The sequence below is a fragment of the Cyclopterus lumpus genome, chromosome 15 (assembly GCF_009769545.1).
Source record: "Cyclopterus lumpus isolate fCycLum1 chromosome 15, fCycLum1.pri, whole genome shotgun sequence".
NCBI lineage: Eukaryota > Metazoa > Chordata > Actinopteri > Perciformes > Cyclopteridae > Cyclopterus > Cyclopterus lumpus.
In genome coordinates, this window is record NC_046980.1 from 17,249,382 (window position 1) to 17,263,732 (window position 14,351).

A 14,351-nucleotide genomic window follows, 5' to 3' on the forward strand; every position below is an offset into this window, starting at 1 on the left:
TGGCTGAAGGAGACTTCAGAACCAATTCAGACCTCCTGCATTGTTGCATTGTGCAGATAGTTAACCTCATTCTGTGGCTAATATAAAAGTTGTCATTGAGGGTCAGCAGGAGGCCGAAACAAGCAGGATTACAGGGTTCAGAGGTGAAATGGAAAGGATGAAGAGATAAGTGGGGTGAACTCTGCCTGAAGACGATTACCACCAAGGATTAAATGCAACTATCCCACTTCATGACATACAATCGGAGGAGGAAATAAAAGAGAAATAATCCTGACAATCACACATTTTGCTTCCACATGATGGATTAGGTCTTTGCAGCTTCACTGTAGCTCCGGCCCCTGATTTACTCACTACCTCCTTCAGTGTCTTCACTGTTATCATCTCTGTAGGGTTGTACCCTCATGGTTTTAACATGGCCTCAAACAGAACTTCCATACCAGCAGTGCAGAGACAAAGATGGTGAACCTCTGCAATCGCGGCTTTATTGGGCCTTCGCTCGACATTCTACATCCACTTGATTCCACTTGTTAGCACAGACAGACACTGAGGTCCATCTAATACCATGTTGGATACAGCCCCTCTGGGAAGCATTGATTAAAATCCTATTGTGGGGTACCCGTTACCATGGCAATGCTCATGCTTTCAACTGATTGGTCATTATCGTGGCAAAATGAGCCCCTGGGGAAGATTGTCAGGAGCCGGGATTGAAGATATCCTAAAAGGAAGCTGCTCAGGGACTTATTACCACCATTAGTCATCGGCTTACCACAGTAAAGTAAACATGACGGTCCTCGGGAAGAGAGGGGGGGTGTGGAAACGTTGGGTGTGGAGTTTACTGACCTGCTGTCTGTTGTTGGGTGTGTAGGGGAGCATGCTGGACACGTGAAACATCAGTTCATAGTCCTTGTAGGTGGTGTAGAGAGAGTGTGTGCCTGTGGAGTCCGCTGTAACACAAAAGACCATTGTGTTAGATAAGCTGATGATGTAATTAAATAGAAATCAAGACTTAAGTTATATAGACTTAAAAAGAAAAAAAAGAAACAAAGCAGAGCATCTGCACTCAGCAGGAAGTGAGTGGGCTTGCACTTTGTGAATGTTTACATTGGATGCGTCCCGTAACTTACTCTTGTTATCCAGCTGCGCTCTGTACTTGGTGAAGCCTTTGAGGCGCACCCTCTGACCGAGCAGATCCAAGAACTCCTCCAACGCCGGTCCAGCACTCTCGTTGTTGTACATTTCCTCTTCTGTGCTCTGGCCCGCCTTGCAGTAAAGCACCCCCACCTTGTGCTGGAAGCTTAGCTGGAATGAGGAACATACACAGACACTCAGCGGGTAAGTATCACTTCCTGACGCAGATATGCATCACGCACACCACACTCATGTACTTGCTGTACATTATGCACTCAAGAGCAAGCGAGTGCCCACTTTCCATCATGTCACAGCAAATGTGAGGGCCTTCACAGCCCTTCTAGGAAAGAGCTGAAATCCCCTTTTATGAAGCCAGGCTATGAACTCTCAGGAGCTCAGAGCAGAGCATAAATCAAGCCCAGCTAATAGCTGCTACTTAAGAGCAGCTGTGAGGTGAATTGCAGACAGATAGCAGGATAGCTTTGGTTTATGGCAAAACACTTTGTAAGCTGCCAGCAAAAGCATTCCAATCTGTTGTAACACGTAGGTGTTTGGTAAACTAACAAAATACAAGACATTGAACTTCCAAACACCCCACTAATAATACTTCATGATTCAGCCATTGTTCTACAGAGAGCGCCTCAATGAAGATACATGTCTTATTCACAAAGAGGAGTATTCATAGACATGCAGAAGCCTGCCAAAACTCACAGCTTTTCACTGCAAGCATTAATCGTATCCAGAAATGACAGGTATGATATGAACTTGTCTCACGAAGAGGCAGGAAGAAAGAAAACATCCTGAGTGATTCTTCTTGCGCGGTGAGAGCGAGAGCCCTCTCCACCAACATGAATCTTTCATGGCTTACTTCTCCCTGATGCCGGCCAAGAGAGAGAGTAGAAGGGGGGTGAAAAAAAGGTGAAGAATGGCCCCTTGCGTTTGGCACCTGTTACCTAAATTCACAGCAGGATCTCGACCCGGGGAAAATGTGTCAATACGGCGAGACGAAAGGTTTCTCCGAATGTGACAGCCAGCAAATTGATCCATACACTGAAACAAATTGAGATTGTCTTTTTTTCCTCCTTTACAGGTTATCTGTTCTCGGCTCCTGACACTGTTGTCATGATGACTTCCTCCATCAGGCAAGGCCGCCCTGCACTAGAGTTCCTGCGGTGGACGGAAAGCTATTATAGCTTCGAGCCCAGTGGAAATGGCCTGATGTGCAATGATGAGGTCTTCTATTTTTCAACCTGCATTATTCGGGCTCACTTAACCTCCCTCTCCTCTTAACAGACTGGCCGACGGCAAGGACAATCGCATTGCTCTTTGGTGCTGCAAATTTGTCTCTGCCTGAAAAGTGCAAACACATCAGGGCACATATACAGATGAGTAATGCTCCCGAGGTAAAGCCCATTGTGGAACCAACTGCCTTTGATGTGTGTGGTTTTTTTGGTGGCATGAATTAATGCAGCCGTAACAGGAAAGAAGCTTTATCCTATTTAACGGATCTGTGATTAGCTAATAATCTGAGCATAAACTGCTAAAAAGCAAGATTTTTCTGTCCTTAGATAACTTTCTCCCAAAATGTTATTCTCCCTTTATCCAGAGCTGGGGGGTGCTGAAAACAGTTCACCCCCCTCCTCCTTTTCTGGAAAAAAAGAGAGAAAAAACTCTAAAAATGCAGATAGAAAGAGACTTAATGAGTGGAGAGAGAAATGAGGACAACGTTCCCCTTGGAATGCTCTGAGATGCACCTGAGGGATAGAGCAGTGCCCGATTGCAACACATACCATCCCTGTGACACCTGTCTGCACTGCAGTGTCCCCGGTGCGGCAAAATAAATCCAAAACCGGGCTACAATCTTCCTGTGTCATTACACAAACATCACTGTTGTATTTTGGGACGTTTTTTAGGGCAGAAGTTCTGCAGCGACAATATATAAAACATGGAACTCAGATGTGTGGTGGGGGAGGGGGATACATTCTGGTCAGGGCATAATTTCACCGAATTAATCCTTAGTCAAAGTCATGACGGGGGATTGATATACATCAGGGAAAGGTGATGCAATAACGGCCTCTGCAGGTGGTAGATTACTTTATTGAACTTGTGGAAAAGACCTCGTCTGACTTGTACTTCGGAGTTGAGCTGTCGCTGTGGGCATCAGGAGTGATATATTGTGCTGCAGAGGCTTTACCTGTTGACTAATGTAAGTAAACTTGACAGGCAGCATTGGCAGTTGGGCGGTGCCACGCATTTACTCTTTGTTCAGAGTGTTCACAGATTGGCGGAGTGAGAATGGGTTTTCTCTGTGAGGTAGAAGGTAATTTGTTCAGCATAATTGAGAGGGTAGATTAGTAACCTTTCCCTGACCTCTTCGATGTTGTCTCTGCTATCGCCAAACACTAATATGTGTAGTTACATGCAGACACCTGCAGGCAAGCCTTTATCTCTCTTTTATAAAAAAATATCAGGAATTGTAAATTAAAGCTTAAAATTACATGTTTAATTCTGAAACCGATGCCAATGATAAACAGTTTCTATCAAACAAGAATTCTGTCATCTCCCTAGATTTAAGCCTCGAGATGGAAACAGCAGATACACATTTTTACATCGAGGGCTTTCTTAGAAAAATGTATCATTTGTGATTTCCACCACTTAAAATCACATCTTAGAAATCTGATTAACTGCCTAATGCTTTTCCCAGTCCATCTGCACATAGCCAGTCCTCTGTGATCGACAGCGTGATCTAAAATACATTCACATATGCTCCGTTCTCTTCTTACATCCAGGGCCATTACAGCGCTGCTTTCAGGGATTTTCCTCTCTGCAGAACTGACCATGAGGTTATTGTGAAGATTGTCTGGCTGCAGGATACTCTCATAAACCAGACGTGCTTTTCTGTTTTTAGACAATCTACAACATGAGGACAAAAAAAAATCCCCCCGATAAAAGCTTTGCGGTGGAAGAACATCATGCGCTCATACAAACAAAAACAGGCCGGGCAGAGCACTCTTCTTCTGAGGTGCAGTTCTTCCTGTATTCCAATATTGGCTTCCTCACATAAACAGGAAGGAAGGGCGGTGAAAGTCTGGCTCGGTTAAAAAGGAAGATGACAGGGCGGTTGACGTAATAACATTTGCAAGGCAAGCAAAACATTAATGATTAAAACAGGAGTGTACAAAAATACTGATGTCCAAATATATAACTGGCCTCCACTGGGTGTTTGGTTTGAGGTCTGTGAGGAGGAGTGCCAGTTGGAGGAGCGTTGAGCCCCACTTGGGTCCCCCCTCCCCTGTGTGTCAGTTTTGGTCTTATATCACAGTCTTTATCTGCGGACAGTCTCTCATACCAAAAGGCAGCGAGAGTTGTGCGGCAGGTGAACAAACTCCCGTATCAGCTCTGTGAGATCTGACAGGAAGCACTTCCTAGCGCACTTACTTACAAAGTTGCTTTGCGATAATTGGATACCCAGAGTCTGTCATCATCTTAAGTGCATTTAACTTGCTTTGGAGAGGACACTACACTGCTCTGTTCTTGTTTACATTTGGAAGAAAATCTTAATATACAAGAGGGACATTGCTGACACTTTCTATTATAAGAGCCTTCCCCTGTCAAATGGAAGGATGGGCTCATGCTAATGAATGTAATTACACTAATAAGCAGCCAATTCTCTGATAGCAAGACAAGCAAAATAGCACTCGCTAATTCCCCCGCACTCCTTTCCATCTTGCAGTTTACTTAGATGAGGTATTAAAGGCCTTAAGATCACACAATGAAGCCATCTCTGACACCTGTGACTGTAGAGAGCCCGTATTACTAATAGACTTTTTTTTTTTTTCAAACAGAGATAATGCAAGATGACATCCTGCGCCGTATCGGCAGAATACCAAATCGCCTGCTCTAAGGTGAAGTAAGTTGTCAGGAAGCGAGTTACTTTAGCTGTCGTCTATCAGCAGAAAATGTGTGTCAAAGTAGTCGATGATGGCGACAGAGAGAGTGGGATCACATTGATTATAATTAAGTGTGATATTGGCTGTCTTGTGGCTCCATGCGGGAGCGTGTGTTCATCTATAATAAGCAGCTCACATATGGGACAGAGCTTCCTGCTATTTGAAGTTAATCCCTCCCGTTGCCTTCTACAGCTGACGCAAAAGGTCAGAGAGAGATATACCTTGAATATAAGATCTATATCACAATATCAATACAGTCCATCATAATCTAATTCCAAGACATTATTCATAATAAAGATATACTTTAGTCTGTGTGGAGGAGAGGGATTGGGCCACAGCTTTTCTTTCTTTAAAAAAGATTAGATCAACACCTTGGGAAATGTGCTCATTGGCAAAGAGTGGAGTAATAATACCACTCATGTCTGCCCATTGAATATGAAGCTATACAGTCAGCAGCTGGTTAGCTTAGCTTAGCATAAAGACTGGAAATGGGGGTGCTCTCAGAAGTTAAGAAAATCCACCTACAGGCACGACTTAAGTTAACTAATAAACACGCTATTTCTAGTTTGTTTTTAAAACATTATTATTATTATTATTAAGTAATAGTATGTAATGCCCAATAAATCTGCAAATTGTAATGTTTACTCAACTGCTATTGAAAGCAAATGGAAATATTTTCCTCGCAACAAACTGATCAAGACTCTTCATCACAGATTGCTCTAGTGCTGCTTAATCATCATCAGATGTGGTCTGTGGTGGCACTCAAAGCACGGAGGACATCTCGTGTACTCACCCCCTGCTCGTCCAGCTTGAGTAGCTGCTCCGGGACCTTGGGGGAGTTGAGGGCCAGCCTCAGACACTGGATATTAATCTCAGGGATGACGTATTCGAGCACTTCCTTCAGCGGCAGGCCGCGGGCCGTCCCGTGTCTTGCAGTGGATGGAATGGCATCCTCCAGGATGGCTCCACGGAGTGTGGTCAGCTGGCAGAAAAGAAAAATGATGAGGTTTCATCCAGTTAAGCAAAGTTTCTTACGAGTTCTTGATGTCCCCTCGTAGAATGCGTGTGATTTTATTCATTTGGATCTCATTGAGCCTTTGTATGTTATTGAAATATGTTGGAAATCAAAAACAGGCTTATATGCTAGCTGCTATGTGCGTCAACAATAATATCCTTTTATGCTGTGCCATATTATTCAGGGAAATGGCTCCATTATGGCTCCATTGGAAGGCATTAGGAACTCACATTCTAAATAATTAAGAAAAGCTAACTGCACAGTAGATGTTAAGTGGTATTTTAATAGTAAGATCATTAATGTGCCAGTAAACGTTGACACAAACAGCTTCTGAACACCCACTCTGCAACCCCGTGTTGTTGTTTGGAACATCGCAGACACATTTACGGCCATTTCCATGCATGCAGCCTGTGAATGCGAATCTCAGCAGTCAATGGCTGTCCGACAGAGAGGCTTTCTGAAAAGCAGATTACTTCAGAGACTCGATGAGGGAAGGGCGAGTGATGAAGAGAGGCAGAAAGCGCTGGGGCTAAAAGGATAGGAGTACAGGCAAAAAGACGCTCCAGCAGTTGGGCGGGGGGTCTAAACATCGTCTGCGTGCTACTTGCAGGGCTACGGTGACCCAGATACAGTGGTTTATCGTGGGAGTGGTGCTTTACACCAAGAATTGCACTGGATATCAGTGACATTTCCCTGCCCGACACATCTGTTACACCTGAATTATTCAGTGAATGAGACCACCCTGCATCAATTAGGGAGAGGTTTCCGTACAACAGGAGACAGCGGGACTGTGCATCTCAGGTTGTAGAGGTGGCCACGCATGGAGAGCAAGGGTGAGCACGCTGACTCCGATAGACGGCAATCAGTGTTTGCATGACTGGTCAACTGAGTCACAACTGGCACAGAATCACTCGGCATATCACGGTGCAAGGAGCCGATTTAGGAGCAGATTTAGGAGCGTGAAGCCTCCTCTTGTTTTCAGGAGTACTGAAGCATTCCTGCACTCCTGTGCCGCTTGAACAAGCCCTGAACTGAGAGACCTCAACATTGAATGCAATACACGAAAATATTCCCTGAAAAGCGAGATCTGGCTCGTCAATTCTTTAATTGAGCAATAGTAATCAGGTTTCTCCCACCGAGCACCCCCAGTAGTTACGAGACAAAAAGCAGTGCAGAATAAGTGCACTTCGATGTAGTATAGTTACCTGGCTGGTTCTGAAGGTGACTCGATAGTTGTGCTGCATTCCATCTTTCTCCTTCCCATCGTCCAACCGCTCCCTGCGGACGCTGACCGCCACGGGGCCCAGATTGTCATCGACCCCAAAGTAGTTTTGATGCTCTGGAGGTCGAGCAAGAAAGATGGGAATTAAAACACACATTTAGAGCTCTGGGTTGACATCAACTTCACAGAAGTGAAGAACCTCTAGTTCCAAGAGATCTTTCAGAATTGGAATCTATAATTGTTCTTCAAATCTGAGCCTGTGTATTCATTAATTTATTTTGGTATAAACAAATCCTGTGTGTGGATTGGCCCTGGACGAACTGTGACACTGATTAGAGAATGCAGCAGGGGGTCCAGTGGAAATACATTCACTTTGGATTAGAGCACTGGGAATTAAAAAGCACACAAACAAATAAAAATATAGAGCTCTGGACAGTTTGACCTGCTGTGAACCATCACTGACCCAGATACGCAACACAATATAAACCCATTTAAAGCAAAGTATTCTTAAAGCATTACAGTCAAGTATTATATTTGGCATGTTTTATTTATGATGTATAATGCAAGTATAAAAAAAGATACAACAAGCCCCCCATAAACACCCTCTGTTTATAGGGTGCTTTTTGTATTTGTATTGTTGAACTCACGACAGACTCATACCTGCGGCTGTACGGAGGAGCAGGCTTAACAACCCATGCTAAAATTAAGGGTTACATCACTCAAGGTCATTTTTGCTTCTGTTTTCATGCTATATGGCTTTCATTCGATAATTGACTGTGTGGAGAGGAAGAATATATGGGGAGAGACCGAGGAGGCAAAGTCTCCTGGCTTCATTTAAACCCACTGGTTTCATGGCATGAGCCTTTAACCACAAGGCCACCAGGATGTCCCCTTTGATCAGGCTCAGAGCATTTGTGTCCTTTAGGGGAATGTAAACAGGACACTTTTTGATGTTTATGTTGACTTTTACAGGCCAGATTGGTAGACAAATGTTGTTTTGATGATGTTCTTTCCAGCAGGTTGTGAGGATTAAAGAAAAATGTAATGAACACTAGAGGGGACTTTTAGTCTTTTTAGTTCAAAGCAATGTAAACACCAGTACTAATTTAGTAAAATAAATAAGGCAATCAGAATACAGTTTAGTTAATGAGAACATTGCAAAGATATGGTGTCATTGTGAAAACATATCTTTAGTGTTATTCTGATAACGGTCGGCATGGGTATGTGGAAGTGTGTGTTTAGGACACGGACAGGAGCTGAGCTTTGCAAACAAAAAGCAATGCCTTGCAAACACCCCCTAATCCTGGCTAAAGCCGTGGAGAAAGACCTGGATTCAGCAGACAACAAAAGAAAAACCTCAGCAGGGACTCAAAGCACTGACATTCGCAAAGAGATTCCTGCAGAAGTTTTCATTATGCATCCATGCTGTGAGAGCGTGCAACATAAATACGCCGATTCTTGTCACTGTGGCATTAACAGGGCAAAGCGCATATCAGCATGAGTAATAAATTAACTGTATGGAGGCAGTGCGGGGTTAGCCGCCTGAGACATGGCTCGTCAGGGACAGAGGAGTGAGTTGGAGATGCTCTGTGAGGCATGAGGTCAATTGGTGGTAGGAGGCCCAGGGGCCTCTGCATATGATCCACGGGGCATCAGAATGTTGACAGCACAGTGAGGGAGACGCTGTTTATTGTAGAGGAAAGCTTTTTGTCAACACTCCTCTATAACATGTCACAGTTACTCATCACATGCCGTTGACAATTTGCCAAAAGTTGTCGAATGGATGACTTTGACTGTCAAATACATTTCCCATCTTCCTGTCACTCCACACTGAAGAAATGCCTTCAAAATCTTGAATCTGTGCATCTTTACTTTAAAAAAAATACAAACATATATATATATATATATATATATATATATATATATATATATATATATATATATATATATATATATATATATGTGTGTGTGTGTGTGTGTGTGTGTGTGTGTGTGTGTGTGTGTGTGTGTGTGTAACAAGTTATGGCCCGACGGTGTGGATGAAACATTGAGTCCATTAGTGCAGCCTGGGGTGAAACACTCCTGTTGCTAAGGGAAAGAGGGCTTTAGGCAATCAATGGGATCAATGCCCAAGTTGATAAAAGCCTGTCCTAAAGAGTTGACATGTTTGTGCGAGTGTGTGCGAGCGCCTGTTGGTGTGTGTTTATGGTGAAGCAGAGGTGATGACAGAATTGTCTCTCCAATGAAACACCTTGTGAAGAAAGGGCAAAAGCTGCATCGATATACTGTGAAAAGTCATCTCCTGGAATAGCCATAACATCAAAAGCAAACTGACAGCAACACGGAGCATTGCACATACTTTGGCCCGCCACTGTGGCCAGATACTGTACACAGAGCAGCTCTGTAATTGTCTCGTTAACTGATCCTCGATTGGGTTTACAAACTCCCGCTGAAGAATATTCTAACACACAGAGAGTATCTTTTTTGGAGAAGGTCAGGCATCTGTCAGTGTTAAAAGGTGAAGCAGCTGTTTTCTGGGGAGGCTCAAGAATGGGTAATTCAATCTGCTGAGAGCGGCGGACAGAGTCGCACAGACAGTAGGAAAAACAGACACGTATAATGTGCTGATGGGTCGGGGTCTGCGTGGTATTTCCAGCATCAGTCACATAGGTGTTTTAATAAGGGGACTCAGGGCTGTGGCATAGTTTTACTAACCCTAAAGTTTCAGAGGAGGGGTCCTCGCACCCCTGTGGCCTCCGCAGTGAACAGCTGCAAACGCACCCTCTCGCTCACCTCTCTCTTCTCGCATGACTAATCACAGCCTCTCCGCGGGGTTCAGGGCAATATCACAGGAAGGACATGACAGCTCCTCTCCCGAGGAAGTGAAACACACACCCTCGCACCAAACACAAGCCTGCTATTGTTCTGGCCTTTATTTCATCTGGTCCTACAAAAATAACTGGGCCGTCGAAATATCTTACCCAATGAGCCGAGGCTGTTCCATTTGGGAACTTGCTCTCACACGGCATTGTGTCTTGAAGGAAAATGGATTTGGCCTCGAAAGTGTAATAATAATCCTCAACATTGAGTCATTTTAAATCCTCACTGTTTAATCTCTGTAAACTCAAATATAATATAATCGGAAGCATTCCTTACCTCTCCCATAGAAGTACTTGTGGTAGTAGTATGCTCCAAGGTCGATGTGCTCAATGATGTAGCGTTTGACCTTCTCCCTGTGGATTGGCTGGTTTTCTCGAGGCACCTCTAGCACGGAGACGCCAGCATTGGTGCAGTGGGAACTTAAAGAGGATTCAAAAGAGCAGCTCTCTGACAAACCACTGTAGTTGGCACTGTTGGCTCTGGAGAGGGAGATCCTCCTCTCGCCCTCACCACCGATCTCATTGCGGAAGTGAGGACAGGTCAGCACTAAGCTGTTGCTCTTTCCGTCCCCTTCGTCAACGTCCAGGTTCTCCTTGGGGTTCAAGTCCTCCCTGCTGCCGAGTGGAGACTCAAACATGGGGGCATTTCCACTGCTACATCCTGCTGCTCCGCCATCGGAGCACCCTGCCCCGGGTCCAGCCACTGCTCCACCTCCAGGCACCACAGCTCCAAGCCCTATAGCTGAGGCGGCTGAAGCCCCAGTGGTAGTGTTCTTCCTCTGGCTCAAGGTTGCTCTGCTTGCCACCGCCTCACTGATGTTGAAAAGAACACTTTGGACGTCATAGTGCGCAAAGCATTTTTGGAAGCTGAGTGGTCGCCGGTCGTCCTCTATCGAGAGCCGCAAGGCGTCACTCTCGCTCTTTATGGTCCGGAGTTTCTTGAACAGAGATGTTTCGGATGATTCCGATTTAAGGCGCCTCATGAAGGACCGCTCCGGCTCCCGGCTGTAAATGAGAGAGTTGTCTACGTAGTCGTAGCCCGGAATGTGGACTATCTCACCCCTGGCGATCTGAGCTGCTGTCTGCAGGCTGGGGGAGAGGGAGGCATCACAGCGCAACAGCTCGGGGAAACCCATAGGCGGTATGCTTCGGTGGTCCAGAGTGTCTACTCGGTAGCCTCTAAGCATGGTGAAGAAGCCGTCTCCAGTCAGGCCCTGACGGTCAATGGAGGACGTGCTGCCATATTCGCGGTGCAGTGAGGCCCCAGTGTTTGGATTGACAGCATTCTGGTCCATTATGTCCTCAGAGTCAATGTCACTAATGGTAACGTCGCTGTTGCTGCGCTGGCGGATTGGATGTAGACCCTTCAGCGGGGAGTGGCTGAGGAGGTCACTCAGTGTGTATTTGTCAGAGTAGTCTACCTCCAGACAGACTGCCTCGCCGTGCTCCAGTATTTCCACAGTATGTTCCTGCTGGCCGTTTTGAAATACAGGTATCACACTCTGATAGTTTGGCGAAGGTCGTCCGTCCCATCCATCGTTTCTTGGTGGCCAGTCTGTCACCCTGGCCCTGACGCCCATTTTAGGCATGGCTGGATTACCATTTGTTTTCCCTGCGCCCTCTGTTTTACCCTGCATGTTCGGGGCTGGCGGTCCCATGCTACCATTCAGGGCTTTCAGTTTCCTGTTGAATAGCTCCTCTGACTGCATTGCTCTGGAGTATTCTTCTGGGCCTCCCACAATTCCCACGAGGTTTGATTTGTTATCTGTCACAGGGCTCAAAATACTCATATCCTGCTGGCAGACTCCTTGAAGAGCAGACTTCCCTCCTTCATTACATCATGCGATTCGCTCACTGCTGAGCGGAGGAGGAGCCTCTTTCCTGAGTCAAGGAAGCAGCCGTCGTCATAACTCACAGAAGGCGGCTGGCACGATGATCAACACACAGCATTTGGATGTCAAGGACAAGTGTCTGAGGGGCGCTGAGGCACAGCGCCGTGGAGTCTTTTCTCACAGCGTGTCACCAATGCAGAACAACAGCTGGAAGGGTTGGATCTATGGCACAGAAATGAAAACACAGAAGAAAATGTTAGCACACGGCGAGCGGGTTAAAACTTTGAAACAGTCATTTTTATTTAAAAAGGAGAAAAGTAATTTTGTGTTAAAAAATGACCCAAAACACGGCACATTCAGTTCAGCTATAAAAAATATCATACTATTGAACAAAATCTTATGTGCCCTGTTATCTTGTAATAAACTCCAACTGAGGGTTTTGTAGGGCTGCATTAGCTTTGGAACAACTGCAGAGCATATCATCGAATATGGCCAATTAGTGTAGAGGAGCTAGTGCCATTATGGGTTTATAACAAGATAGATGTATATCTTTGCTGGTGCTTCCAGCCAATGCCTAACAGATTGCAGTGAAGCAAATTACAACAACAAGAGGCAGATGTTCAGCTAAATGTTCACATGTACCAATATCTGATCCAACCGCTCGCAGCATCATCAAGCTGCAAATTATACAGTGGGGATAGTTTTGCATATTCAACGACAATGCCACATCGCCTGTATTTGGTTAAGAGGAAAATTAACAATAACCCAATGAGGTAAACTGGCTATGACAAACAAACATGTATTTAATGTAATATAATATGCATAATAGCCTCAAACGCACTGAAATAAGAAGTGGTGGTCCACTCCACTACCGTAACTAGAGAAAAGGAAGTTTGCAAGTTCTTTTCCCCTTGTTCAGTTTTGTTCAACTGGGGGGGGAAATAAACAGACAAAAGGCTGATATCAGCAGGTTTTATTCATTAACCTGAACATCTGAGGACAGGGGGAAGGGGAGCGAAAACATCGTCTGGCTTGTCTTTGAAAAGCAGATTTGTTCCCTCTTGGGTATTTCAGATGTTGGATAGACTGCTGCTGCAAACTCACGTGGTTTCCATTTATATCCGTAATGTCTCTGTACATCAACTGTATGTTGGTCCTATAGCCCCGTTCCAACTGCGGGAAACGATTCGACATGGACAATGTAATAAAGACGCTAACAAACAAAGACTGTGCTGCATGCTGTCGCTGAAAGCAACAGAGGAAGTGAGCAACTCCTCTTACATCAAATTCCATCCAATGCTATTAGATATGGTGTAGGGTCCAGTGGGGGTTAGTGACTGAGGTGTTACACTGGAATGGATTAATCTCCACAACAAAAATAAAACTGGCTTCTGCATGGAAGATCACACCACACCATGTCACACTGGAGACTACAACTCTTCCTACATTGACCTAAATGCTTTTCTCGTGTTCTTTGGGGCTGGTGGTGTGCCTCCTTCCTCCTACTGTAATCATGTGAAAACCCCATGAGTTACCAAGTGAACCCTCCATATCACAGAAGCACTGGATTGCCAGTTTTGTTTTGCTTCACTGGCGATGAGAATCCCTGTTAAAGCTATTGTCGTTGCAAGGTTTCACTCTAAATGTCAGGGACAAAGTTGGGAACGGCATTCCAATCTTTGCTTCGGCTCCGTCCCCTGGACTCTCATATGATAAATATCCTGTTCCCAGACAACTGTTTACATTTCTCAATTATGTATGAGGAAGTGGGTAAACTATTTTAGGCTGAAAATGTGGGTCACATCAAGATTAGCTATAGGCTAGACTGGACCAACTACACTGGGGATGAGCGCTTCAGCCTGAGCCAAATGCAGGTTAATGCATGTATGACCTAAATGTGCATGAAGAGATTGATGATGATACCTCCTCAATGAGATGGACTGCCGAACTACCCACACTCCTCTCTCCCATCCCAGACTGGTCTGGTTATGAACACAGCTTCATTCACAAGCACGAAACTGTAGTGCCAATGTATTTAAGGCGTAGAGAGGACAGCAAGACATTGTGTTGTGTCATGTGAGTGCATAATGTAGCGACAAGTACTGTTCTGGGAAATATGTTTGTCCTTTAGAACTGGCGAATGATGAATAATGGAATATCTGCCGGCTTGTAGTGGAGTTAACGATGCCAAAGCAATGCAGACAACATCTGAGTCTGAAAGGGCTCAAGTGGTAGATTTGAAGTTGGTTTGGATTTTATTATTGAACATATTTGAACATCACAGATGAGAATTGTGCCATTCAATATTTGGTAAAACCATTACTG

At 44.9% G+C, this 14,351-nt stretch overlaps 1 protein-coding gene across 6 annotated transcripts in view; it reads right to left on the reverse strand.

Moving 5' to 3' along the window:
* LOC117743855 (signal-induced proliferation-associated 1-like protein 2) overlaps positions 1-14,351 on the reverse strand; it is a 75,197-nt gene that overhangs the window by 35,713 nt on the left and 25,133 nt on the right. For all 6 annotated transcript variants that reach the window (XM_034551752.1, XM_034551750.1, XM_034551754.1 and 3 more), the window contains exons 2-6: positions 10,472-12,248; positions 7,299-7,432; positions 5,872-6,060; positions 1,125-1,299; positions 841-944 (exon numbers count right to left, since the gene is read on the reverse strand). In XM_034551752.1, coding sequence (XP_034407643.1) covers positions 841-944; positions 1,125-1,299; positions 5,872-6,060; positions 7,299-7,432; positions 10,472-11,984 — 2,115 coding nt within the window. In that variant the 5' untranslated portion in view covers positions 11,985-12,248. The remainder of the gene's footprint in view (positions 1-840; positions 945-1,124; positions 1,300-5,871; positions 6,061-7,298; positions 7,433-10,471; positions 12,249-14,351) is intronic.